The 25,294-nt window shown below is 37.0% G+C and overlaps 1 protein-coding gene across 1 annotated transcript in view; it reads left to right on the top strand.

Moving 5' to 3' along the window:
* Window positions 1-24,531, top strand: part of cdc16 (cell division cycle 16 homolog (S. cerevisiae)) — a 113,244-nt gene extending 88,713 nt beyond the window's left edge. The window contains exons 13-18 of the mRNA XM_028799977.2: window positions 5,812-5,964; window positions 11,164-11,227; window positions 15,389-15,450; window positions 21,821-21,956; window positions 22,052-22,142; window positions 23,831-24,531. Coding sequence (XP_028655810.1) covers window positions 5,812-5,964; window positions 11,164-11,227; window positions 15,389-15,450; window positions 21,821-21,956; window positions 22,052-22,142; window positions 23,831-24,078 — 754 coding nt within the window. The 3' untranslated portion in view covers window positions 24,079-24,531. The remainder of the gene's footprint in view (window positions 1-5,811; window positions 5,965-11,163; window positions 11,228-15,388; window positions 15,451-21,820; window positions 21,957-22,051; window positions 22,143-23,830) is intronic.
* Window positions 24,532-25,294: the final 763 nt, after the last annotated feature.

The following is a 25,294-nucleotide window of genomic DNA, read 5'->3' on the forward strand; positions in this document are numbered from 1 at the left end:
GCTTGTGCCCTTTGATTAACTTGGAACCCTTTCAGAAGTACTGGGAAATAGACTTCTCTATAATATTTCAATATATATTAATTCTTCAACCGTCTATGGAAAATAATCTTCAGCTGAAAATCGCACACCACCTCACCTCTTCACATAGAGATTATATAAAATGTACTGGGGATTAGACTATAATTGTGCACAATACCTGGTAGCTCAGGCCTCAGTCAGTCATATGAAAAAGTTTGGGAACCCCTCTCAGCCAGCATAATAATTTACTCTACTTTCAACAAAAAAGATAACAGTGGTATGTCTTTCATTTCCTAGGAACCTCTAAATTTTGGGATGTTTTTAAGATTTTTAGTGAAGCAGTGTTTAGTTCTATGAAATTAAATAAAATGTGAAAAACTGGCTGTGCAACAATTTGGGTACCCTTGTAATTTTGCTGATTTGAATGCATGTAACTGCTCAATACTGATTATTTGCAACACCAAATTGGTTTGATTAGCTCGTTAAGCCTTAAACTTCATAGACAGGTGTGTCCAGTCATGAGAAAGGGTATTTAAGGTGATCAATTGCAAGTTGTGCTTCCCTTTGACTCTTCTCTGAGGAGTGACAGCATGGGATCCTCAAAGCAACTCTCAAAAAGATCTGAAAACAAAGATTGTTCAGTATCATGGTTTAGGGGAAGGCTACAAAAAGCTGTCTGTTTCAACTGTAAGGAATGTAATCAGGAAATAGAAGGCCACAGGCACAGTTGCTATTAAACCCAGGTCTGGCAGGCCAAGAAAAATACAGGAGCGACATATGTGCAGGAGTGTGAATGGTTACAGACAACCCACAGATCACCTCCAAAGACGTGCAAGAACATATTGCTGCAGATGGTATATCTGTACATCGTTCTACAATTCAGCGTAATTTGCACAAAGAACATGTATATGGCAGGGTGATGAGAAAGAAGCCCTTTCTACACTTACGCCACAAACCGAGTCGCTTGTTGTATGCAAATGCTCATTTAGACAAGCCAGATTCATTTTGGCTGGAGGTGGGGCTCGATGGCGAGCGCCTGGTTGCCGGGCTTGCACCCATGGGGCTTGGCCGGGCACAGCCCGAAGAGGCAACGTGGGTTCTCCTTCCCATGGGCTCACCACCTATGGGAGGGGCCAAGGAGGTCTGGTGCAGTGTGAGTTGGGTAGTGGCCGAAGGCGGGGACCTTGGCGGTCCGATCCTCTGCTACAGAAGCTGACTCTTGGGACGTGGAATGTCACCTCTCTGAAGGGGAAGGAGCCTGAGCTAGTGCGTGAGGTTGAGAGGTTCCGGCTAGATATAGTCGGACTCACCTCGACGCACAGCTTGGACTCTGGAACCAATCTCCTTGAGAGGGGCTGGACTCTCTACCACTCTGGAGTTGCCCCCGGTGAGAGGCGCCGAGCGGGTGTGGGCATACTTATTACCCCCCGACTTGGAGCCTGTACATTGGGGTTTACCCCGGTGGACGAGAGGGTAGCCTCCCTCCGCCTTCGGGTGGGGGGACGGGTCCTAACTGTTGTTTGTGCGTATGCACCAAACAGCAGTTCGGAGTACCCACCCTTTTTGGAGTCCCTGGAGGGTGTGCTAGAGGGCATACCTTCTGGGGACTCCCTCGTCTTGCTGGGAGACTTCAATGCTCACGTGGGTAATGACAGTGAGACCTGGAAGGGCGTGATTGGGAGGAATGGCCCCCCCCCCCCCGATCTGAACCCGAGTGGTGTTTTGTTATTGGACTTCTGTGCTCGACACGGATTGTCCATAACGAACACCATGTTCAAGCATAGGGGTGTTCATATGTGCACTTGGCACCAGGACACCCTAGGCCTCAGTTCGATGATCGACTTTGTGGTTGTGTCGTCGGACTTGCAGCCACATGTCTTGGACACTCAGGTGAAGAGGGGGGCGGAGCTGTCAACTGATCACCACCTGGTGGTGAGTTGGCTCCGATGGTGGGGGAGGATGCCGGTCAGGCCTGGTAGGCCCAAACGTGTTGTGAGGGTCTGCTGGGAACGTCAGGCAGAGCCCCCTGTCAGAAGTAGCTTCAACTCCCACCTCCGGCAGAACTTCGACCATGTCCCGAGGGGGGGCGGGGGACATTGAGTCCGAATGGGCCATGTTCCGTGCCTCTATTGTTGAGGCGGCTGACCGGAGCTGTGGCCGTAAGGTGGTCGGTGCCTGTCGTGGCGGCAATCCCCGAACCTGTTGGCAGACACCAGCAGTGAAGGATGCCGTCAAGCTGAAGGAGGAGTCCTACCGGTCCCTTTTGTCCTGTGGGACTCTGGAGGCAGCTGATAGGTACCGGCAGGCCAAGCGGAATGCAGCTTCAGTGGTTGCTGAGGCAAAAACTCGGGCATGGGAGGAGTTTGGGGAGGCCATGGAGAACGACTTTCGGACAGCTTCGAGGAGATTCTGGTCCACCGTCCAGCGTCTCAGGAGGGGGAAGCAGTGCAGTGTCAACACTGTGTATGGTGGGGATGGTGCGCTGCTGACCTTGACTTTTATGGACAGAATTTCTAGACGCAGCCAGGGTGTTGAGGTGGTCCGGCTTGGTGGATTCAGGATTGGGTCACTGCTTTTTGCAGATGATGTTGTCCTGTTTGCTTCATCAGGCCGTGATCTTCAGCTCTCTCTGGATCAGTTCGCTGCTGAGTGTGAAGCGGCTGGGATGGGAATCAGCACCTCCAAATCCGAGACCGTGGTCCTCAGCCGGAAAAGGGTGGAGTGCCCTCTCAGGGTTGGCAGCGAGATCCTGCCCCAAGTGGAGGAGTTCAAGTATCTCGGGGTCTTGTTCACGAGTGAGGGAAGAATGGAGCGTGAGATCGACAGGCGGATCGGTTCGGCGTCCGCAGTGATGCGGGCTCTGCATCGGTCTGTCGTGGTGAAAAAGGAGCTGAGCCATAAGGCAAAGCTCACAATTTACCAGTCGATCTATGTTCCTACCCTCACCTATGGTCATGAGCTATGGGTAGTGACCGAAAGAATGAGATCGCGAATACAAGCGGCTGAAATGAGTTTTCTCCGCAGGGTGTCTGGGCTCTCCCTTAAAGATAGGGTGAGAAGCTCAATCGTCCGGGAGGGGCTCAGAGTAGAGCCGCTGCTCCTCCGCATCGAGAGGAGTCAGATGAGGTGGCTCGGGCATCTGATCAGGATGCCTCCTGGACGCCTCCCTGGTGAAGTGTTCCGGGCACGTCCAACCGGGAGGAGGCCCCGGGGAAGACCCAGGACATGCTGGAGGGACTATGTCTCCCGGCTGGGCTGGGAACGCCTTGGGATTCCCCCGGAAGAGCTAGAAGAAGTGGCCGGGGAGAGGGAAGTCTGGGCATCTCTGCTCAAGCTGCTGCCCCCGCGACCCGACCTCGGATAAGCGGAAGCGGAAGAGGATGGATGGATGTATGGAGATTCACTTTGGAACAAAGTGCTTTGGACTGATGAGACAAAAATTGAGTTATTTGGTCATAACAAAAAGCACTTTGCATGGCGGAAGAACAATACCGCATTCCAAGAAAAACACCTGCTACCTACTGTCAAATTTGGTGGCGGTTCCATCATGCTGTGGGACTGTGTGGCTAGTTCAGGGACTGGGGCCCCATGTTAAAGTCGAGGGTCGGATGAATTCAACCCAATATCAACAAATTCTTCAGGATAATGTTCAAGCATCAGTCACAAAGTTGAAGTTAAGCAGGGGTTGGATATTCCAATGACCCAAAACATAGTTCGAAATCTACAAAGTCATTCATGCAGAGGGAGAAGTACAATGTTTTGGAATGGCCGTCACAGTCTCCTGACTTGAATATCATCAAAAATCTATGGGATAATTTGAAGCAGGCTGTCCATGCTCGGCAGCCATCAAATTTAACTGAACTGGAAAGATTTTGTATGGAAGAATGGTCAAAAATACCTCCATCCAGAATCCAGACACTCATCAAAGGCTATAGGATGCGTCTAGAGGCTGTTGTATTTGCAAAAGGAGGCTCAATTAAGTATTGATGTAATATCTCTGCTGGGGTGCCCAAATGTATGCACCTGTCTAATTCTGTTATGATGCATATTGCATATTTTCTGTTAATCCAATAAACCTAATGTCACTGCTGAAATACTACTGTTTCCATAAGGCATGTCATATATTTAAAAGAAGTTGCTACTTTGAAAGCTCAGCCCATTGGCTGAGAGGGGTTCCCAGACTTTTTCATATGACTGTAGCACTGCACTGTGCATATTCAGACTAACTTTAAGCTATTGTGAACATATGCTGTATAGCATCAGTCTGATACAATTTCCATGTAATTTTAAAATTGCCTTTACTTTTTGATTTACCCTCATGTTTTGAGACATGGGACACTGTGCCTAAGTACAGATCATAAAGATTGTTTATAATCACCTGTAAAAACATTCCCCAGCATGAATGTAAGTATTGCATATTAGGAGCCAACCATTCAACTGTCAATAAATAAGATCTGTAAAATGTTGTGCTGGAGACCTAAGGCAAGACAGTATATGTTCTATTTTATACGTATAATAACAGTTAAATTGTAACATTTTAGATTAGAAAGAAAACTCAGTTATTTAATATTCACTGTGTTAAGAATTTTACTATTTATTTTTTATTTTATTTTAATTTAAATTTTATTTGGCAGCTGTGAGTAAGCATTTCAGATGGGTCACGAAAACGGGTGCTGAACATGACTGCATCCTTCCTATGGAAAGACAACAATCAAGGCTTCACAGCCAGTTAAGCCAAAGGAAAAATTTGTCATTGCAAAACCACTGACTATCAATTGTTGATGACGCGTATATATTGTATTAAAAAGTTTTATGTATTTGAGCCTTTGATGTCTTGCATTTCATTCTCAGTGACAACTCAGCATTGATCTGTTGAATCCAGATCATGGCATCAGTGAGAGGGAGTTTTTCTAAGAGAAATATTTCTTCGCCATTGCAAGCATACTAGTCTTTGAGGATGAGAATTAATGTAAGAGTATAAATTGCTGCAAGCTTAGGTATGATTTTCAGTAGCCAGGCAAAACTCTACTGTGGCCTGTGGTTTTCCTTGTAGGGTGTGCTCTGTTTCTGAAGAAGAAGAAAAATGGTTAATTATCTGCTGTTCATCCTGTAGTATACTTTATGTTATTGATGGAGTTAATCTTTGTTTTGCTTGGCATCCTACTTTCCTCTGACTATTTTTTCTAAAGTAGTTAGAGCTTTTTGGACTGCTGCAAAGTATTTGCAAAATTAGTCTTAGTATTAAACTTAATGTTTTAATGGTACTGTTGTCTATCCATTTGCCCAGTTAGTTGGCAACTCTGCCTCTCTGCTCTTACCTGCTTTTCTTTGTTTGTCTAATCTGCTTTTGAGGAGTGTTCCAGTGCAACTGTGAGACAGGCTCAAGCTTACCATCTAACTAGACAGGAAACTAGTTTGACTGATCTGCTTTTGAGGCACATCTGAATATAGTCTTCCTTACCGACTAAGTGCTGACTAAAGATAAACTTTGGGGTGGTTTGTTTAGTTATATAAAGTATTCTTTTGTATATTTTAAGTTTAACTACCATTTGAAAGCTGATCTATGAAACACTTAATAAGCTTGACATTCACAAACAGCTAATCACACAGAATGCTGAATTGGTGCTACATACTGATATGAATGTACACCATATGCCTTTAATTTTTTTTGTTTCTTGTGTTGTCATTAATTAAAGAGAAAAATAATTTGTTTAATCCATATTCCCTAAACCGACCTGTATATGTTATAATTTACATGCATTTTTATTATTTTTTTTCTTTTTTCATTCACAGATGTCATCTACCAATGTTGTATATTGGTCTTGAATATGGGTTGACTAACAACTCTAAGCTTGCAGAAAGATTTTTCAGTCAGGCACTGAGTATTGCCCCTGAGGATCCATTTGTAATGCATGAAATGGGAGTAGTAGCTTATCAAAATGGAGAGTAAGTAACCATTCTAATTATTTTGGGAGTATCCTGGTACTTTGTAATGTAAGAAGCAGGTTCAAAGTTGGGAGATGAATTAATTATTTCAAAATACACTTAAAAGAAAGTTGTCTATAAAACTGTTAAAATTATTTACAGGGTAGAAAACTTATTTCAGAATTTTAACGCGTGCTGTTGATTGTTCAAAGAGGAGGCTAATCAGACCGTCCACCAGCAACCTAGTAGTAGTTTTGATTGTTCCACAGCCTTTTATATCCATTAACTGACATCTTTAAAAAAAAAAAAAAATGTGATTATAATGTATATGAATGAAAGTTAGAGCAGTATTTCAAGCTTTCCACTGTGCTGGATGGTAAGTGTGGGTGTAGAAGAAAAAGCAATGAAAATGTTCAAATTGAGATTTGCTTGAAGAATGGAAATAAACAATCTGTAGATTCCTGTGACATGAGGAAAACATTTTGTGATCCAATGACTCCACATGTTTTTGGCCTAAAAGAATATTACTAAATATTTTTTAAGAAATATATTACAGTGTGCATCACCCAAAAGTTTACTACTACATAACACAGTTGATGCGACCTTCTGTTATTGAGGGTGTTTCAGCATTTGTCAGGATAGAAGGTACACTTGATGGAGCAAATTTCAAATTTTACGTAAAGCTTTCTGCCATCTGCAAGAAAATAAAAGTTGGGAAAGAAGTTTTATCATTCAACAAAAACCCTAAACACACAGCTAAAGACGTGTAGTGACTAAAGAATGCAATCAAATGTTTTTGAATGGCTAAATCAATGACCCAGCATAAATTTAGCAAAGAATTATGAATCTCAAGTCGCATGCAGGCCATAAACCAGTGTCCCAGCAAGTAACTATATATTCTTTATCCACCCAATTTATTGTATTTTTTGATATATTTTATGAGTTACAACATAAGAACCTCCACAAAAAGAACTGTCCTAGTTTCCATCCTGTTCATTTTATATATGCTATACTTCAAATACAATTTGTAGGCATGCAACCCACTAAACTTTTTAAATGAATGTTTAATCATGGAATTTTAAGTAGTACATAGAAGGCGGAATGCAAGAGGGCTTGTTGATGCCATGTAAGTTGTGCATTTTGAACCATCTGCTGCTCAGTGTTCTCAAAGCCAAGGCAGATGGTGGTTGAGGACTTCAGGTAATGTTAGTTTCTCTTACTTTCCAGGGAGCAGAAGTGAGGTACTCTAGGTATACAAGAACCTGTGATGCTACTGGGACTAAAATCTGATTTGGAGCTCAACCCATGAAACTTGTAATAAAAAAATGCCAGAGTCAACTTTATTTCCTTTGAATGCTCAGATCATGTGGCATAGATGGAACATTTCTACGTACTGTATGTTGTGTTAGTCTATGGTTGCAAGCTTGCTTTTTTTATGCATCAGTATATTGGGGCAGGGCAGCACAGTGGTAGCGCTGCTGCCTCGCAGTAAGGAGGCCTGGGTTCGCTTCCCGGGTCCTCCCTGTGTGGAGTTTACATGGTCTCCCCGTGTCTGTGTGGGTTTCCACCGGGTGCTCCAATTTTCTCCCACAGGCCAATGACATGTAGGTTAGGTGCATTGGCGATCCTAAATTGTCCCTAGTGCGTGCATGGGATATGGGTGTGTGTGCGTGTGTCCTGCAGTGTGATGGCGCCCTGTCCGGGATTTGTTCCTGCCTTGCACCCTGTGTTGGCTGGAATTGGCTCCAGCAGACCCACATGACCCTGTGTTAGGATATAGCGGGTTGGAAAATGACTCACTGACTATATTGTGGCAGTAACAAAAGAACAAAAGATGCTAGCAGACTTAACCAGTTGTTCATAAAGACTTCATCTGTTCAAATCCTAACCTGAATTATTTTGCGTCAGTAGAAATGAATTGCCAAATTGTAATATATGAAACAAACCATTCACATAATTAAGAGCATTGATTTTTATGAATGTATACATTACAAATTAATGCTATTTTATTTAAAAATACTGAATAGTATAAAGTCTTACTTGCTCCCTTAATTTAGAATGATTTCCAGCTGCATTTTTTTAGGTATAAAAATGTATATTCTTATTGTTACATCAATATTCACCTGCAGCAAGTACTTCCCTGCTCAGTTCTTCTCTATATGTAGTTATTTAGTAAAATGAAAGTTAATTGTGACAAGATTTAGGGATTTGTATTCAGATATATTATATTCAGTTTATTAGTGCATACACCTTGTGTATGGGTATTTTATTTATATAATGTATATATAGATATAGATATCTATAGAGAGAGATATGACATGTACTAATGTTCAAAGAAAATGTTAACACCCAGAAATGTTAGTTAAATTTGGATTCTTTTTTTATCATTTAATTGATTTAAAAGTAAAGGCATTGGTGATTTTACAAATGGCTATTACTCCTTGAAGTACTGATTTATAATTTACTAGCTTTGTTACCAGAGCCTAATATTATTGGGTCACTGGATCTGCTTTTCCTTGAACATGCTCCATACAACTGCCTATGAGTAAGACATTCCTGCTGTGGATCCAATTCCTAGTAACTCACCTAATATTTTGTTGATTGTCATTGCAAAACACAATTTAACAGGAAACTATGTTTGAAATTTAATGGGTAATTAGTAAGAATCATGTGAACTTTGGGTGTATTCCTTCTGTAACTCATCCTCTAAAAACGGTAGCTTCAATCAGATTTGAATCTGATTTGTTATCTTGTACTGTTCAAAGGCAATATACAAATTGAAACAACAAAAGGTGGCTACTTTGATTAATCAAACATTTGGATAAAATTTTGTACACATTGATTCCTTGACTTATTTTTTTTTTATTTGCCGTTGTTTATTTGTTTACGCCAGTGTAATATTGCCAATTAGTACCTCAGAGGGTATAGTAACATAGTCTGTTCCATTTCTGCTTTACAATTGAGGGTTTTAAGTGATCAACAGAAGTTGAGACCCTTGTGCAAATTGTGTGATTCAACTTGCATGGCTTAGTTTACTTTAATTGCTGCAGGGTGGAAATGTAATGTAGTAGTGTATTATTATTATTAGATGTTTCTGATTTTCATTTGTTTACATTGTTGATACAGGCAGTTGTATATTTTCTTTCTTCGTTTCACTAATATGGCTTTATCCCCAAAAGCCATAGCCAGACAAAGTTCTGGCACTGAATTGTTTTACTTATTTCAAACAGCAATGATGTTCACAGGTTGCACATTTATGTGGCCCATGTAATGAATTGAATGTTTTTAATTTTGGGGTTGTTTTTTCCTTGATATGCCAGTCACTAATATCTACATCTAAATGAAGGTGTGAGGCTCAGAAAGTAAGAAAAGTAAGGACTGTACAGAAAACAAGTGAGAAATAATATTCTGAATTATTTAACCCTCACTCTCTGTTCTGGCCTAGAAGGATCCTTTTACTGACATATGCTAGCATTTCAAATGACCAACGAACACTGTCACTCCTGGCTTGTCTTGGACCCGAAGAGGCCACTCCCTCCTTTATTACTTACTCCTTCCCTTTTTGCTTCCAGCAAAGCAACACCCACTCTCTCAGCCATTCAAACATCATAGTGTGCTTGCTTATATTTTCCTTGAACTTCGCAAAATTTTCCTCCTTCCACTTCACAGCTCATTCTCCCAGTAGACTCTAGCTGCAGTCCTCCAGAGCTCCACTCCATCGAGGTGGTTGTCACTTTATTTTATACTTCAGTCAATCACCTGGTTACATTATGATTAAGATTATGGTGGGGAGCGGGGTTCTGGGTTTGACTTGACTCAAGTCAAGTAAACCAATTGACAAAAACCTGCCATCCAGTTGGCTGTCCAGTGGAGCTACCAAGTTTGCCTAGGTCTCTAGCTGGACATCTCCATTGTCCACTTGACACATCATCTCATCTTTTTTTCTTTTTTTTTTTTGTCTAGGAGACCTCCCTTTCTTCACTTCACTGTCCAACCTATTGGTTAGCACCACTGTTTGTGTACCCACTCATCACTTCTTCCGATGGCCTTCATTTGCATAAACCAGCAGACCCAAAACAGTCGGCTGGCACTGTTTCTCTCTGCACTTTGTGGCATTGCTATGCCAGTACAAATGTGCAGGTCTTTAGCATAGCCTACTAGCAAGAGTAATATTATCGACATTTAAAAAATAAAACACAGGCTAGGTAATTTTCTTTTTTTTCTATAACATCACCTAGTTTCAGTCAGATCAGACAAACTGTTTTTAGATTTTGGGATGTTTAATTTTCTGTTGTAGGGATTGATTCATGAAAATGTCCTTTCTTGGCATATATGTACTGCCCTAGATGTACAGTCCTGCCAACTTTGTTTTTAAATTAAAAGGGAAATAGTGTTTTTTTTTATGATGAGTGAGAGAAACAGTCAACTTTGCATAGATCATTAACATATAACTGTAAAGCTCCATTTTCATCATCCATTTACTCCAGTATCCTAATGGTAAACTCTCATAGCTCATTCTTAACCATGTCTAAATCCTAACTGGTTATTAGATAAACATTTTTAATAGTGTTAGCACAGCTTAAACATGTTATTCTGTTCAATAATGCTAGTAAACTGTGCTTCTGTGGGTTACAAGAAATATATTGGTCTGTTTTTGCAAATTGAAGGTTATTCCATGTAACAGATTAAGAAATTAAAGATTTCATACAAAGGTATCCACTACTGTCTTGAGAGGAGAGAGCAGACTTTTTATCCTGGTTAGAGCCAAAGAAGTGGAAGGCCCATATACACAACTGCACAAGAGGATATGTACGTTAGTCTGTAGTTTGAGAAACAGACAACTTACAGGTACTCGGTTGACTGCTTATTTAAATAGTACCCTGCAAATACCAGTGTCATCTGCAACAGTGAAAAGATGACTGTGTTTTGCTAGCCTTACAGGTAGAGTTTCAAAGAAAAAGCAATATGTGAAACAGGTAAATAAAAAGAAAAGGGTTAAAATGGGAAAAAAATTGGAATCACCCAGAAATCCACCATTTAATACCTGTGTTCTATTACCCAGCATATTCAAAGATGAGATATATCTGACATCAGTTAACAAGCCACACATTACAGGTGGCTTGGCTTTGTTATTTAATCAATGAAAAAATTTGGTTATATGCACGTACTGTATGTGTTTTTATAATGTGGCTGTCTTGTTTGTTTTATTATTATTTTCAGCTGGAAGACTGCTGAGAAGTGGTTTCTTGATGCGATGGATAAGATAAAAGCCATTGGCAGTGAGGTATCTTTATAAACTACTTTCTTGCCTGTGTTCTCTTTTTTGTTTTCAATACTATTCTGTCCACATTTTTCTTTTGTATTACAACATTTTTAAAACAATACTTTACTTGACTTTCAACTTAAATTAAAAAGTAGCAAGGTTGTACAAATGTGACAAAAGGATTTAATAGTAGTAATGGCAGATTTTAACTTAACATTTTTATAGTCTCAAAGTCTCTAACCTTTAAACACTTCAGTTGGTTCTTATAGTCAAAGCTTGTGTTTAATTTTAATAAGTTTTGGCACTTTGTAGCAACGGGTGCAGGGTTATAAATCCACCCTGGATGGAATATGGTAGCACTGACATAAACAGACCAGATCATGTGCTAAGCAGTAACAGTTTCTACCTCAAGAGGAATCTTTACAGCATATCCTAGATCTTATTTTGTGTATTCTTACACTGGGCTGTTTCTGGTACACTCTGTAGGATGCATGTATCCACCAGGCCTGTCAGTTCATACAAGTGCCCCTTCTACAGCTTGAACATATCTTTAGTTGACTACAGCATTTTCCCTCCTTGGCTGAAAGCAAGTTGGAAGGCTATCCTGATATTCTATAGGCTACATTCTCCTTGGCCTTACTAAACTCCATCCATACATGGGCCTTGTTCAGCAACTGCTAACATTGTCACTTTGAAAGCCTGCCATTGTTAGTCTGTCAAATCAGCCCTCCTGCTCAAATGTCCTTTCTTCAACATAACAGGAATACGTTAAGGAAGTAAGGGAATCAAATTTGAAAAACATGTATTTGAATACTTGTTTTTTATTGGGTTTATGCATTACCTTGTAATATATAAATTAGGGGGTTTATGCATTACCTTGTAATACATAAATTATAAGTATTTTAGATCTTCATTGTTGTTTCTTATTCACATCAATCCAACACACTGTTTGATCTTGCACATATATTGGGTGAATTTTACAAATTTGTATTTTGAGATAAACAAACAACCCCATTTGAGTCTGTCAAAGGCTTCTTCTCCATCCAGAGAGAATAAGACATCAGAAATCTGTTTCTGCTAGATTATATACTACTGTCGATGAGCAGAAGAGCCAAGTTTCATTTTGCGTGTGAAGACTTGCCTTTATGTTTTTTTGGGGTGGGGCATAAAGCATGTAAAATAAAACATAGAATGCAAATTCTAAAATGAATAACCTTCATATGACAATAATTGCTTTGTCATTTGTGGCATCCCGGTTCTGAAGTCCTTAATTATTATTTTAATAGTAGTAGTGTTATGGCCTACATTTTCTACAGTACATGTGTTTATAAAATTCATTTGCTTAAATTTTTATGTTGACTATAGAGTAGCTCATTTCATATTAATATTTAAATTTAAGGCCCTTTGAGGTTACATGACTTTTCCTTCTATTTCTAGTCATACACTTTTCTTATAGAGTCCAATTCAATTTTGGCATGCTCAGTGACCATAAGTCGTATAATGTGATTTATCCATCAACTCACTTTATCCCATATGTGTCTTGCCCTAACAAAGTCAAGCAGGTTTTTCTCATAAGTTGTGGGGAGGGGCTTATGTGCTTGTGAGACATAACATCCAATGTCTGTTTACGTAGAAGTACAAAGTATGTATTGCAGCAACGAGGAATAAGGAACATGGTTATTTTCGACTTGATCAACAGAAGAGACACTTGTCTGTCTGATGTTGAATATTTTACGTACCACAACAGAATCAGAGGAAAAAAAATGCACAGATTGCAGCTGTACTCACTGTACCTGTAAAACATTCACACGGGTTCCATCAGAAAAAGTGGTCTGCTTCTGGTTCTTGGGAAATGTAATACTCTGCTGGGAAGTTGTCATGCAGACATCTAATTTTACATACTCTGTGATTTCTAGTCAGGTAATTGGACATGTCCAGTGACAAGCTCAGCAGCTGCAATCGTCCCTCAGTTAGAAATTGTGCAGTGTAATATCGGCTTTACCTATAGCAAGCTGAAGTCTGTGTCCCAAACACTGCAGTCTTCTAACCAACAATTCAGTTGGATCCCATCACAATGCTGGCTCCACTGTCAGAAGTGATCAACACTTACCTCTTCTCTCTTAGTCCCCAATGTACTTGTCTGGGAAATAAAACATTTCCAAACAGTAGGTACACAGCTTTCACTCATCACTAATAAAGTGAACATTTATGCTCACATGTGGTTCTAAAGTATAAGTAGATCAGAGTTCTCCAGTTTAGTCCCTGGGCATGATTATGACAATATGTTTTCATTCCAACCAGTATCACAGGTCAGTTGATCTTATTTTTAATTAATCTATTTGTTAAATAAACTAGTGATTTTCTTCCTTAATTTTGCATTCAAAAAAATGTGTTAGTATGATATTAAAATAAAAACACATTTTAAAAATTTACCTTTTCTTGTATTAGCTTTAAATGCATTCTTTGGTTTACCATATCCTTTTTAATTTAACTTTTTCAGCGGAGTTTATTTTGTTAATAGTATCCAAATACATAATATGGCCTGAACAGTCACTAGTTTTGAGGTGACCCATTTAGATTTCTCATCTCTGTCTACCATACAAGAATGATTAGCATCACTCCAACTCAGGGCCTAATTCTTATGGACTATATCCTTTTGCTTATACATGATGGTGACTCACTTGCCTTTATCTCACGTTACTGGAGTCTCTTCTAACTTTACTTTAGTGATACACACAATTTTTCTCAAAGGACATATAGGTAAGTTTCTCCAATTCTCTAGCACAATTTAGGGTAGCTACCTCCTCCTCAATTCTGAGTTTGAAGTGCTGAACTAGCTGGCATCTCCTGTAGAGACTGACATATCTGGTATTGTATTGGCTGAATTTTTAAAATTAAATAGCAAACTCTTATCAATAACCTATTGTATTGTTAGCACATTTATAACACATTCAAATTAGTCATCATAATCAATATTTTCCAGTTTTACACAATATATTCAATAAAATTTCTTATGTGGAAAATTTCTTTTTGAAGTGTTTAAAATGTTTTGTGTTGCTGGCCATGTATCGGGACAGCCATTCAACTCTTCAATGCCCTGTATTTTTAGTGATGCCGTTTAAATGATTCATAAACCTGCATATTTATTGATATAAAAGGTTGCAAAGAGGGAATATATATTTAAATAAGTAAAACACAACAATTACTGAACAATGTCACAAATATGTTCAAATGTTTAGAAAGCATTAAACAAACAAATGTATTTTTGTATTTAACCTCAAATTTTTCAAAATGTCATGCTGAAATTCTCATTACTATGATATCACAATGACTAAGTTAAGTGTAAAATGCTGAGCATAATGCTATTTTCCATACTTTACTGTTTAAACCTGCCTTCCTGTTATAGGACATCCTCACTTAATTTGTACCAGCACATTGTGGATTACAAAATGAGATCATATATAACATTTAACTTTGTGCTTTGTTCTGTGATAACAGTTTACATGTGAAAAGTGTTACTTCTTATGTCTATGACTTGTACTATGCTTAACTAGTTTTGGAATTTACATAATACTTAATTCAGGGATGTGTTTGTGGAGTATCCCATTTTTCATAAAGGCGATTGGTAAAAATTAAAATATCTTTAAATGTGTTATGCAAGTGAACCTAATTGATAAAAGGATGCTTTTCTGTTCGTCTTTTGTTTGCCATGATGCTTTGAGGAAGGCACATGAGGCTGCACCTATAGGTGCAAATAAACAATGACCATGTTGGGATTTCACATACAACAACGGCTCAAAACTTTTCTGTATTTAGTATTTTCTGCAAGATGTACCTTTCTGTGGTTTTGTTCATTTGAAGACTTGCATACTTATGTGATGAAATGATTATCACAAAGCCAAAATAAAATGTATAAGACTGCATCAAAAAAATAGTTAATCTTTTTTTTAATTTAAGAGTTCATTTGTAAATGTATCCTCTATTAAATGCTTTTTTGCACTGTAGTCTGAGTTGCTGCCTCTGGCCTTATTTTTACATTGTTGGGCAAAGAAAATAATGTTTCTGTTTTTGTAACAAAGACAATTTGGTTCTAGTTATTGTCTTTAATTTAGCATTGCCTTGTATAGTGTTTTGCAACTAAGCAACAATTCTTTGATTTTTTTTTTTTTTTTTTTTTTTTAGGTTACAGTAGACAAGTGGGAACCTTTACTGAATAACCTTGGTCATGTGTGTCGAAAGCTGAAGTACGTAAATGGTTTACAAAAGTTTATCATAAATGTGTGTATTCTTGTAAGTTTTATATACATTATAGAAATGTAAAATGCCTCTTACATCTAAAAGATGTACATATTAGTGACTTTGAATTATTCCTGATAAATTTTTCTTACTGGCTCTCCATCAATATACACCATAACTGCTAATTTTACCCTAGTGTTGCAGGTCAGTTTATAGATACACATAATTAAAATGAACTGGAGAACAAATGCTATGCCTCTGAAATGCTACATGCTTTTTGACACCAAAACATTTATTCATTCCTTGTTTTCCTTTCCCATAAAAATTAGCATTGGAGATACTTTTCTAGGGTTAGGTTTGGAGAAGAAACTTGATTAAAATAGATTTCCATTGATACCATTCACCTGTCCATGTTTGCAATAATAAAAACAATTCACATATGACAACTCCCTAGAGATGGAGCTAAACTGATTACCTTAGCTGGATAAAAAAATAATACCAAGGAAAAATTGTGTCCATATTACAAGTTTTTTTTTGTTTTTGTCAAATTACCACCAATTTTCCAAAGGACTAGTTAATATATACAGTGGAACCTCGGTTTGCGAGTAACTTGGTTTACGAGTGTTTTGCAAGACGAGCAAAAAATTTTAATAAATTTTGACTTGATAAATGAGCGAGGTCTTGCAGTACGAGTAGTATGTATACGCTTTGTCTGCTGAGTGTCATGTGATCACAACTGAGCTGATGGTTCTTCTCTCTCTCTCGCTGCGGGATTGTGGGCAATCGTCTCCTATTCTTCGTCTGAGTCTGCGTACCTCACTCATATAGTCAACATCTGTACGAGCGTATACTGTTTACTGCAGCATTAGCATTGTGACTGTGTGTGTGCGCGTGTGTGTATGTGTATGTGCTCGTTCGCTCGCGTGTGTGTTTGTGTGTGCTGTGATGTGCAAGTCCCCGTCTTGCAGCCTAAAACACGAAGCTGAGTCTCAGTACTTTAGCAACACCAGCTTTATTCAGCTTGAAACAGCAACAGCGCGGTTATTTATACACAGACACAGCAGTCAGGCAGGGCCCTGCACATTTATAATGTTCCTTGTTCCTTGTATCACCCATCGACGGCAGGCGCTTATAGCATGTCCGCGATCTTTTCGGATTCGTTTTTACGGTGAATTGCTACAGCGCTGGGAGACTGCGATTGCTTTGGGACGCTCTTCTGCGTGTCGTCCCGTTGGGTGTAATCCCACAAGAGCTTAGAAACTCACTCACACCAGCCATGATTCTTTTCAAAGGTAAAGTGCAGGTTAATTTGTTTTATGCATTTTTACTTTATATTTTGTATTAATCATTTTTATATGAATAGTTTTGGGTTGTGGAACAAATCATCTGAGTTTCCATTATTTCTTATGGGGAAATTCACTTTGATATACGAATTCTTTGGACTACAAGCACGTTTCCGGAACGAATTATGCTCGCAAACCGAGGTTCCACTGTAGTTACAAACATTACCTATTTTTCCATAAAATTTCATACTACGGAGTTAATTTGTTTACAAGTAATCACATTTAACCAGTAATCACAATGTGCTGAACTGGCCTAACAAGACTATAACAGATTCTTTCAGCCCTTCCTGGTGAACACTCGTATTCTCCCAGATAATGCACTGTCTTCAGTATTTCAGATCATTCCTTCTGTTTCCTGTGTGCTAGAACCCTACGTGACAAAACACACTTCAATTGGCTTCCCTTGATTTGGCAAATCTTTGACTCTAATCCAAGGTTTTCCCATGTTGACAAGCTCCTCACCTTATAATGCCTAACAGTGAGTGAACCTAACAACCTTGCACTGGAACCTTATTTTAGCCTTTTGTACTCACTATTCTATCAGAATCTCATTCTCGTGAAGATAGACGAGGATGGTAATGTCAACTGACCAGCCAATCAAAGGCTTTTTCTGCAAACTTAGCCACCATGACAAGTATGACATGTGACAAAGGCTGCTGTTTCTTCAATTTGTTAATCAATCTCTCATCCACGTGTGCCATCACTTCCAAACAAGACCCTGAACTATTTGTACTCATTGACTTGGTGTAGCTGCTTGACCTCCTTACCTACAGGTAGTGCTGGGCGGTATACCGGTTCATACCGAAAACCGTTTTTTTTTTTTTTTATGATATGGATTTTTCTTAGACCGCAACACCGGTTTAAATTGCGTAAATGACGTTCGGAATGTGGCGCAGCAGGAAACTGTTCACATGGGGACCTTTTTCACTGCTAAACACAGATTTGTTGCACTAGGGCTTTTTTCACTGCTACACCACCAAATAGTGGGCGGTAGCATAGGTATGCCGTGCGGTGAAAATGGACAGAGAGCCGAAAAAAAACAGTCACGTCTGTTGCCTGGAGATGATTTAGTTTTAAAAGGTCAGATGTGTAAATACTGTTTCTATACTACTGGATAATACTGCAAGCCAAGTTGTACTTGTTTTATTTGTTTTCAATACAGTGTAATGTACCTGGGTACTGTGTAATAGTGTGACGACATTTTGACTTTATTCTCGACATTTCCACTTTAATCTTGATGCTTATGACGAGAATATATTCTTTTGACTTTATTCTCGTAATTTGTCATTAAAGTAGAACATCGTAAACTAAACTTCATCATAAAATGAATATTTAATTTACTAGATTTTCTCAAACCCCGTCATAAGTTATATAGCACATTAAATGCTTTGTGTTAAGTGATTCGTTCAGAGATGGGCGCAACTCTGAATGGATGGCATAATTAAACATGTATAACGAAGATATTTTTAAAGTTCTGAACACTCCGTGGACTAAGTTTATAACTAGTTTTAATTTCACAAAGACGTTTATCGTGTGGTGAAAGAAAAAGGAAGGATAGGAACTGGGGTTTTGGTAGCCTGCGTCAGATAGAGACAGCATGCATGCAATAAAGATAGCCCGCTCAGAAGAACATGCATTGAATTCTGTGTTCGTGTCTCCGACCAGAAGATCACAAACCCAACATTTACATAATATTTAAGTTAAACCTGTGCGATAGCTATTCATACATCCAGTTTTTTGGAGCCTCATCACACCTACCATAAAGTTCTCTACACTGAACATACACCTGGGGATCCCTTACTGCGAGGGAGCAGCACTACCGCCTCACTACCGTGCATGTGTAATATCTGCTTTAATGCATTTCATCATGAAAATGATATCAAGTATTTATCTTAGCATTCTAAATTTTCAGAAAGCAGGAATATCATAAAGTGAATGGATTCTGTATGGTGATCACTGTCTTCTGTTAGTGCGGAGGAAGTCAGTTTAAGAAGCATAGTGATTAACCACTGGGTCGGGGAATGTAACACAAAGCATTTAATGTGCTGCATTAATTTATGACGGGGTAAATTAAGTAATTGATTAAACATTGATTTTAGGAAGAAGTTTAGTTTACGACATTCTACTTTAATTATGAAGTAAACTATGAGAATAAAGTGGAAATGTCGACTTTAATTTCAACATAAACGGCGAGAATAAAGTGGAAATGTTGACTTTGTTCTCGACATATAGTTTGTTTTTTTCTTCCCAGTATAGCTTAGCTTGAAGCAAGGTCCATATTAATGCAGTTTGCCTAAATGATGGTTCAGCTGGTAAAGATGTCATCACCAAGTTGCACTTGTTGTATTTTATTTTAATTTGGTGAATACTGTGTAATGCACCTGGGCTTGAAGTAATAGTGCAACTATCAGTAATAATACTATTATTTATTTTATTGTTATTATTTATTAGTTTAAATATTATGCAGTTTAATGATGATAAAGTTGTTTAAAAAGTCACTTTAACGTGTCAGTGGACAGAGATTGTTAACATTAACAGAAAGTGTAGTTGGTTTACAAAAAATATTTACTATTCCGTTTCTAAGACATATTCGGTGCAATACAATTTTTGACAAGCACTTCTGGATATTTTACTAAGTCTAAATGCCTCTTTGTATGGTTGAAAATATGTTGTCAAAATTATAGTTTGTTTTTGCAAAATTTGTTCAATAAAAAGGTTCTATATTTTGACTGCATCTGTCATGCAATGTGATACCTTCTCCATTAGTGCCACCCCCTTGAAAACTATCACTTTATGGGGCAATGCAAAACTGTATTAATACTTGTGTGCACATTAAAATGTTTTTTTTTTGTACAATGTACAATACTCTTGACAGTGGAATAGGTTATTCTTAGCCAGTAATTGCAGTGGAAAATGTGGTTAACATCCACTCATGCATGGGGAAAAAAATACCGTTGAATACCGTGAAACCAGGATAATTTAGAAAAATACTGTGATATAGAATTTTGGTCATACAGCCCACCCCTAATATATATATATATACACACATTTACATACACTAGGGGTCTTCGCCCTCTGCTTGCTTCGCTCGCCAACCACCATGTTTGGTTTTCCGGACAAACTTTTTAAAAAAAATTTTTCTTTGAATTGTTGCTATTTCATTAGTTTCACTTTTATTTCAGAATTTATGTAAAAACAAAATTTGGAATCTTTCGAGTCCAAATATGTTGAATCTTTTAAATGAGGTCAGTGAGACATGTCTTTAATGACTTTGGCAGGTTAGACATAATGAAAACTGGAATTCAAAAGAAAAAAATGTAGGCGGAAAACACATGCAGAGCAAGATACAGAATATGAAAGCAGCAAAAAAAACGAGTGTCAAAAAAAAAAGTAAACATCGCATTAGCGCAAAAAAAAGAGAAATTATTACTAGGAGAAATAACTAAAAGGCGAATAGAGATCGAATATATGGACATAGGTGATATGTCAGAAATATGTAAATATTGTAAGGCTTTGAAGTTTAAGTCAGAGAATTTCAAAAACGTGTTTTACCTCACATGCATTTATTGGTTACTTTGCAAAAAAAATTATTAACTGATGATGATGTAGATCGCTTTGTCTGTGCTGAAATTCCAAACAGAGAAACCTATCCTGAATTATCTCTAACCTGCTCTGCATGTGTTTGACCCTTTTGTTTTGTAACCTCTTTATGACGTTTTACTTTGTTTTCTACTCTGTCTTTTATCTCTGAACCTCGCTTTGTCCTGCTTTTTTTTAAATGACACCTGGTCCGTGGTGATTATTTTCCTTTTTTCGAATATTAATTTCCGGTTTGTTTGCGCTACTGCGATCTTTACTTTCTTTTTTTATACTTACTAGTTTTCCTACTTTCATATTCTTTAACTTTCTCCACATTTGAATCGCGCATACGTTTTTTTTTTTTTTTTTTCGAATTGCAGTGCTTTCATAATCTGCTTTGCGTGTGTATAGCGCCAACATTTATGAACGTCTTTATGAAGTTCTACTTTGTCTTTTACTGTTTTAATTCTGAGCCCGATTGGACGTGCTTTGTTTCAATTCCACTTGTTACGGGCTGATTACTTGCCTTAATTTCTGAATTTGCACCTAGATTATTTTTTTTTCTTTCCAACGTTTTTGAGTCTCTTTTCTCCGCGCTACTTTCTTCAATTATTTGTTGGTGTTTCATTTATAACGTATTGTCTTTATATACGCTGAGACCCTGGATCTGTATGTGCTCAAATCCTTCACAGGACTGAATGTTTTGCTGCCCCGTTGTCTTATTTGATAGATTGTAAGTAGGGCGTGTCTTGCAAGAATCTCATGTTCTACGTCATTGCGAGACGGTCCTGGGTCAGTCTCTTGGCACAATGTCTCATGCTTACGGTCCCCGCATGACGCAGCGTGGCAAGTCTCTTTGGTCTCGCAGGTCTTTTAAATGTCTTCCGAGAAGATCACGTATCGTAGCCTTGCTTTTGCTTTCCAGGATGGATTTTTTTTTATAATATATATATATATATATATATATATATATATATATATATATATATATATATATATATATATATACATATAAGAAGTTAAAAATATATATATAATTTTTTATTTAATCAAATGGGATGTACCTTATTTATACATTAACTGCTGGTATGTGTAATATTATAATATGATTTTATATAAAAATTTTGTTATTATGTAACTCTACACTTCTCTGAGCAGAGTAAAAAATAATCTGGGGTGTCTTCCACTCAATTGTCTGTGCATTAGGCTCAGAGGTATTAACAGGATTTGTGATTTTGCATAAAGTGCAAAGTTGACAGGTCAGTGTATTTCATAAATCAGTGACAGATTTATTTAAATGTAAGAAGGAGAAATAAGATTTTGATATAGAAAATACAAATGTCTCTAATTGCTTTCTTTCAACAGAATATTAATTTAAGACCATTTTAGTGTGTAGGGGATTTTATTTACTCTGTTAAATGCAATGTATTTTAATCAATTTTTCAATGTTACACAGGAAGTATGAGCAAGCTCTGGAGTACCACAGACAGGCACTTGTGCTGATTCCCCAGCAAGCGTCTACCTATTCAGCAATAGGATATGTCCACAGCCTTATGGGAGACTTTGAAAGTGCAATTGATTATTTCCATACTGTAAGATTTGAATTTTTTATTTAGTTAATAAATATGAAAAGTGTACCCATTATGTATGTTTTGTTATTTAGGAAATGTTTAATTTTTTCTTGTAGGCCCTAGGTCTTAGAAGAGATGACACTTTCTCTGTTACCATGCTGGGACATTGTATAGAAATGTACATTGGTGATGCAGATGCTTACATAGGTAAGTCAGTGATTCTTTTGAGGTTTGCTTTTGCTTTCTTAATAAAAATAGTTTTGGTAGCTCAGAATGTTTGAATAAGACCAGGAATTGCTTATGCAATGAGTGTTGTTCTTCCAGTAATAAAATGGTCTTTAATGTCGTATGGGCCATTAAAAGAAAATTCTGTATTTATGTAATTTTTGTAAAACATTGTTGTGATAAGGTTAGATATCAAGGTTCAAAAAGTACTATTATCTATGACAGTGTTTGGTAATCTATTCCAGATATTTGTTTATACTGTCTGAAATTTGCTATTTACCAGCTTTCTTCTATACTCCTGTACCGTGTCTTTTTTTAAAGTAGCAGTCGTCCTCCCTACTTTATACTTCTATGATTATAAACAATTAATCTTGTTAACTCTTAATTACTGCTGGGTTAAACTAAAAAAAAAAAAATAAGCTCATTCAGGTAACCTATTTAGTAATTCTTCTGTAGACATCCTGTAGCACTTTGTCATTTTTGTTATGTAAAGATTAAAACATTTCATATTTGGCCTTACTGATTCATTGTATAGAATAAACTCAACTTCAACTTTTTCTTTTAAGGTGTACTTTCAAATTCCAACCCTACCCCAATGAGTAATTATATCTAATATTAGCAATTCACTTTTTTGAAACATTAAAGTTATTTGTATTAAACATCTAGTGCCTATCTTCATAAATCTGAATTCTGTCCATGTCTATCTGTATTGATTTTTGAGACTTCTACACCCTCTAATCCTTCTATTTCATTGTCTCCTGCTAGTTAGTTATTACTGTGGGAAAATATGATATAACTGTATAATAACAGTAATCTTGCGATAGGACAATTCTGCTAGTCTTTTTTTTTTGTAAGCATACAATTCCGCTTGTGCTGTTCAAGTGACAGTGCTATGCTGATACAGTTACAAGGGTTTTTGTAATAACCAGTTAGCATTTAAGAGAGTTTACTATCATAAAACTATAGTATTGGCTACTCCAAATTAGTCTTTACAGTACTACTTGAATTATAAATCAGTCATTTCAAGCCGTAACAGTTATTTGCTACATTACTAAGGTATTGGCTAAATTTTAAATCAAGTATATAGTGCCTTGATTAAAAAATAATTACATTTCTATCAATAGTATAAAATGTTATGGGTGATCTTAAACTTTTCTGTATATTTTATATGTTTTCTCAAACCAAGTTACAGTAATGTGAATTTCTGCCACCTAACACAGTTTCTGTATGGTTTAGAAGGCCCATGTTTGAAAGGCAGTTGTTAAGAGAATTATAAATACATCTTCTATATAAATGATTATACTAAATACAATTTGTTGAGGGGGAAAATGCCAGCTTGATCTTTCTTCTTAAAATTTAAGTGAAATTAGGTCCTTAGTATATTCTTTTTTTTTTTTTTTTAACTAAGCCAGGGATGCTTATTTTTCTATTCACACTCCCTACCTCCAACAGTCACCTATCCTAGTTATCCATTCATAGGGAAAATAGAACAGCTTGATTGTATTAGCCTTGTTTTTAATTTAATATATACAAAACATTTATTGATTTTATCCTTAAACTGGATCCTGAGTTTTTCTGAAAATATGTTCCTAAAAGTAAATAAATAATTACATGTTATTCAGGTATTTGAGGATTTATTTACTTTTAATTCTTGTTTTTGAATACTGCAGGCACAGATGTAAAAGACAAGTTACGGAGCTCCCTGAACACCCCAGCACTAATGAAAATGCTCACAAAACAAGTTGACACAACTGAGTTTCAAACACAGTCTCTACAAGAAAGTGGTATTTCAGCAATAGACCCTGTAAACACTGAAAAATCAAATGATGCTACACAAGTACTTAATGAAACGTTTGACTTTGAAATGTATGAAAATGACATGATGTTTGAAGCCTCTATGTCTGACACCAGTACATGATAAGTCCAGTCTAGCAATTGCTTAAGTGAGATAGTTATTTTCTAATTAATGGTTTCAAAAGTGTACGATGAATTACAAAGTGAGATTGCAGAGTGGCTTTGTTTTAACAATCTTTAAATCTCTTTATGATGAAATCATCCATGTATATTCCTTACCTGTGGATTTTTGCATAATAAATAAATAAAATAAGCTCATATGAACTTAAATAATAGAATGTGAAGTGCTATTAACCTTTTCAATAGCCTTTTATATTTACAATTTCACACATTATGCTTTTATAAAAAAAAAAAAAAAGTGTTTTTTATTTTGTACTTGAATATAAAATTTCCAAACAGATTTTTTTTAAAGAATTTTAATTGTATCGGTGTTTTAAACAAATAACTTTAATTTAACAAGACTTTGAGATCTGCTTGTTTATTTTTGAGTTAAAATAAAAGATTCTTAGTGTCAAAATTCTATGTAAAATTGTCAAATGGTTGTATTTATATTCCTGTGACTCTGCTTTAGAAGCTTAAGAAATTTAAAAAATGAGAATTTATTTATTTAAAAGCTATATATTATCTTTAAAAAGGCATCCTTAAAACCTAATGCACAGTAAATCTTGGTGATGACGGTGTTTATATAATGCCAAACCTTTTCTGACCATACAAGTTTATAACAAAGAAATCTTCTCACTGTGTAATTCACATGGTTCTCATTTACATCCTGATAATCAATATCAAGGGTAATATAAAAGCTCATTCTGTTTTCATCAATGAAAGCTCTGTTATTTGGGTATTTAAAAACCAAAAGGAAAAAGAAACGGCTAGGCTTATCAGATTTATCCCACTTTCTCAATTTGTATTGCAATAGTGAGATGCAAAAATATATTGTCTGATTTGACCAATACATAAAAATGTAATTTAAAATATATTGGATTTTTGTAAGGATTACAGATAATGTAAAAATATTGAAAGGAATTTAGAAATGCGATGGTACAAGAGCAAAATTAACTCTTGAATCATCCATTCATTTGTTTTTAAGTGTCATCTTATTTTTGAATTCTTAACACATTTCACTTTATAATCTTCAGGGACGGACGGACACTTTATTAATCCCAAGGGGAAATTCACATACTCCAGCAGCAGCATACTGATAAAAAACAATGTTAAAGAGTGATAAAAATGCAGGTGCCTGCCCAGTGTACGTCACGCTGCCACAGATGTCAAACTGTCTA

Source organism: Erpetoichthys calabaricus, chromosome 4 (assembly GCF_900747795.2).
Source record: "Erpetoichthys calabaricus chromosome 4, fErpCal1.3, whole genome shotgun sequence".
NCBI classification, from domain to species: domain Eukaryota; kingdom Metazoa; phylum Chordata; class Cladistia; order Polypteriformes; family Polypteridae; genus Erpetoichthys; species Erpetoichthys calabaricus.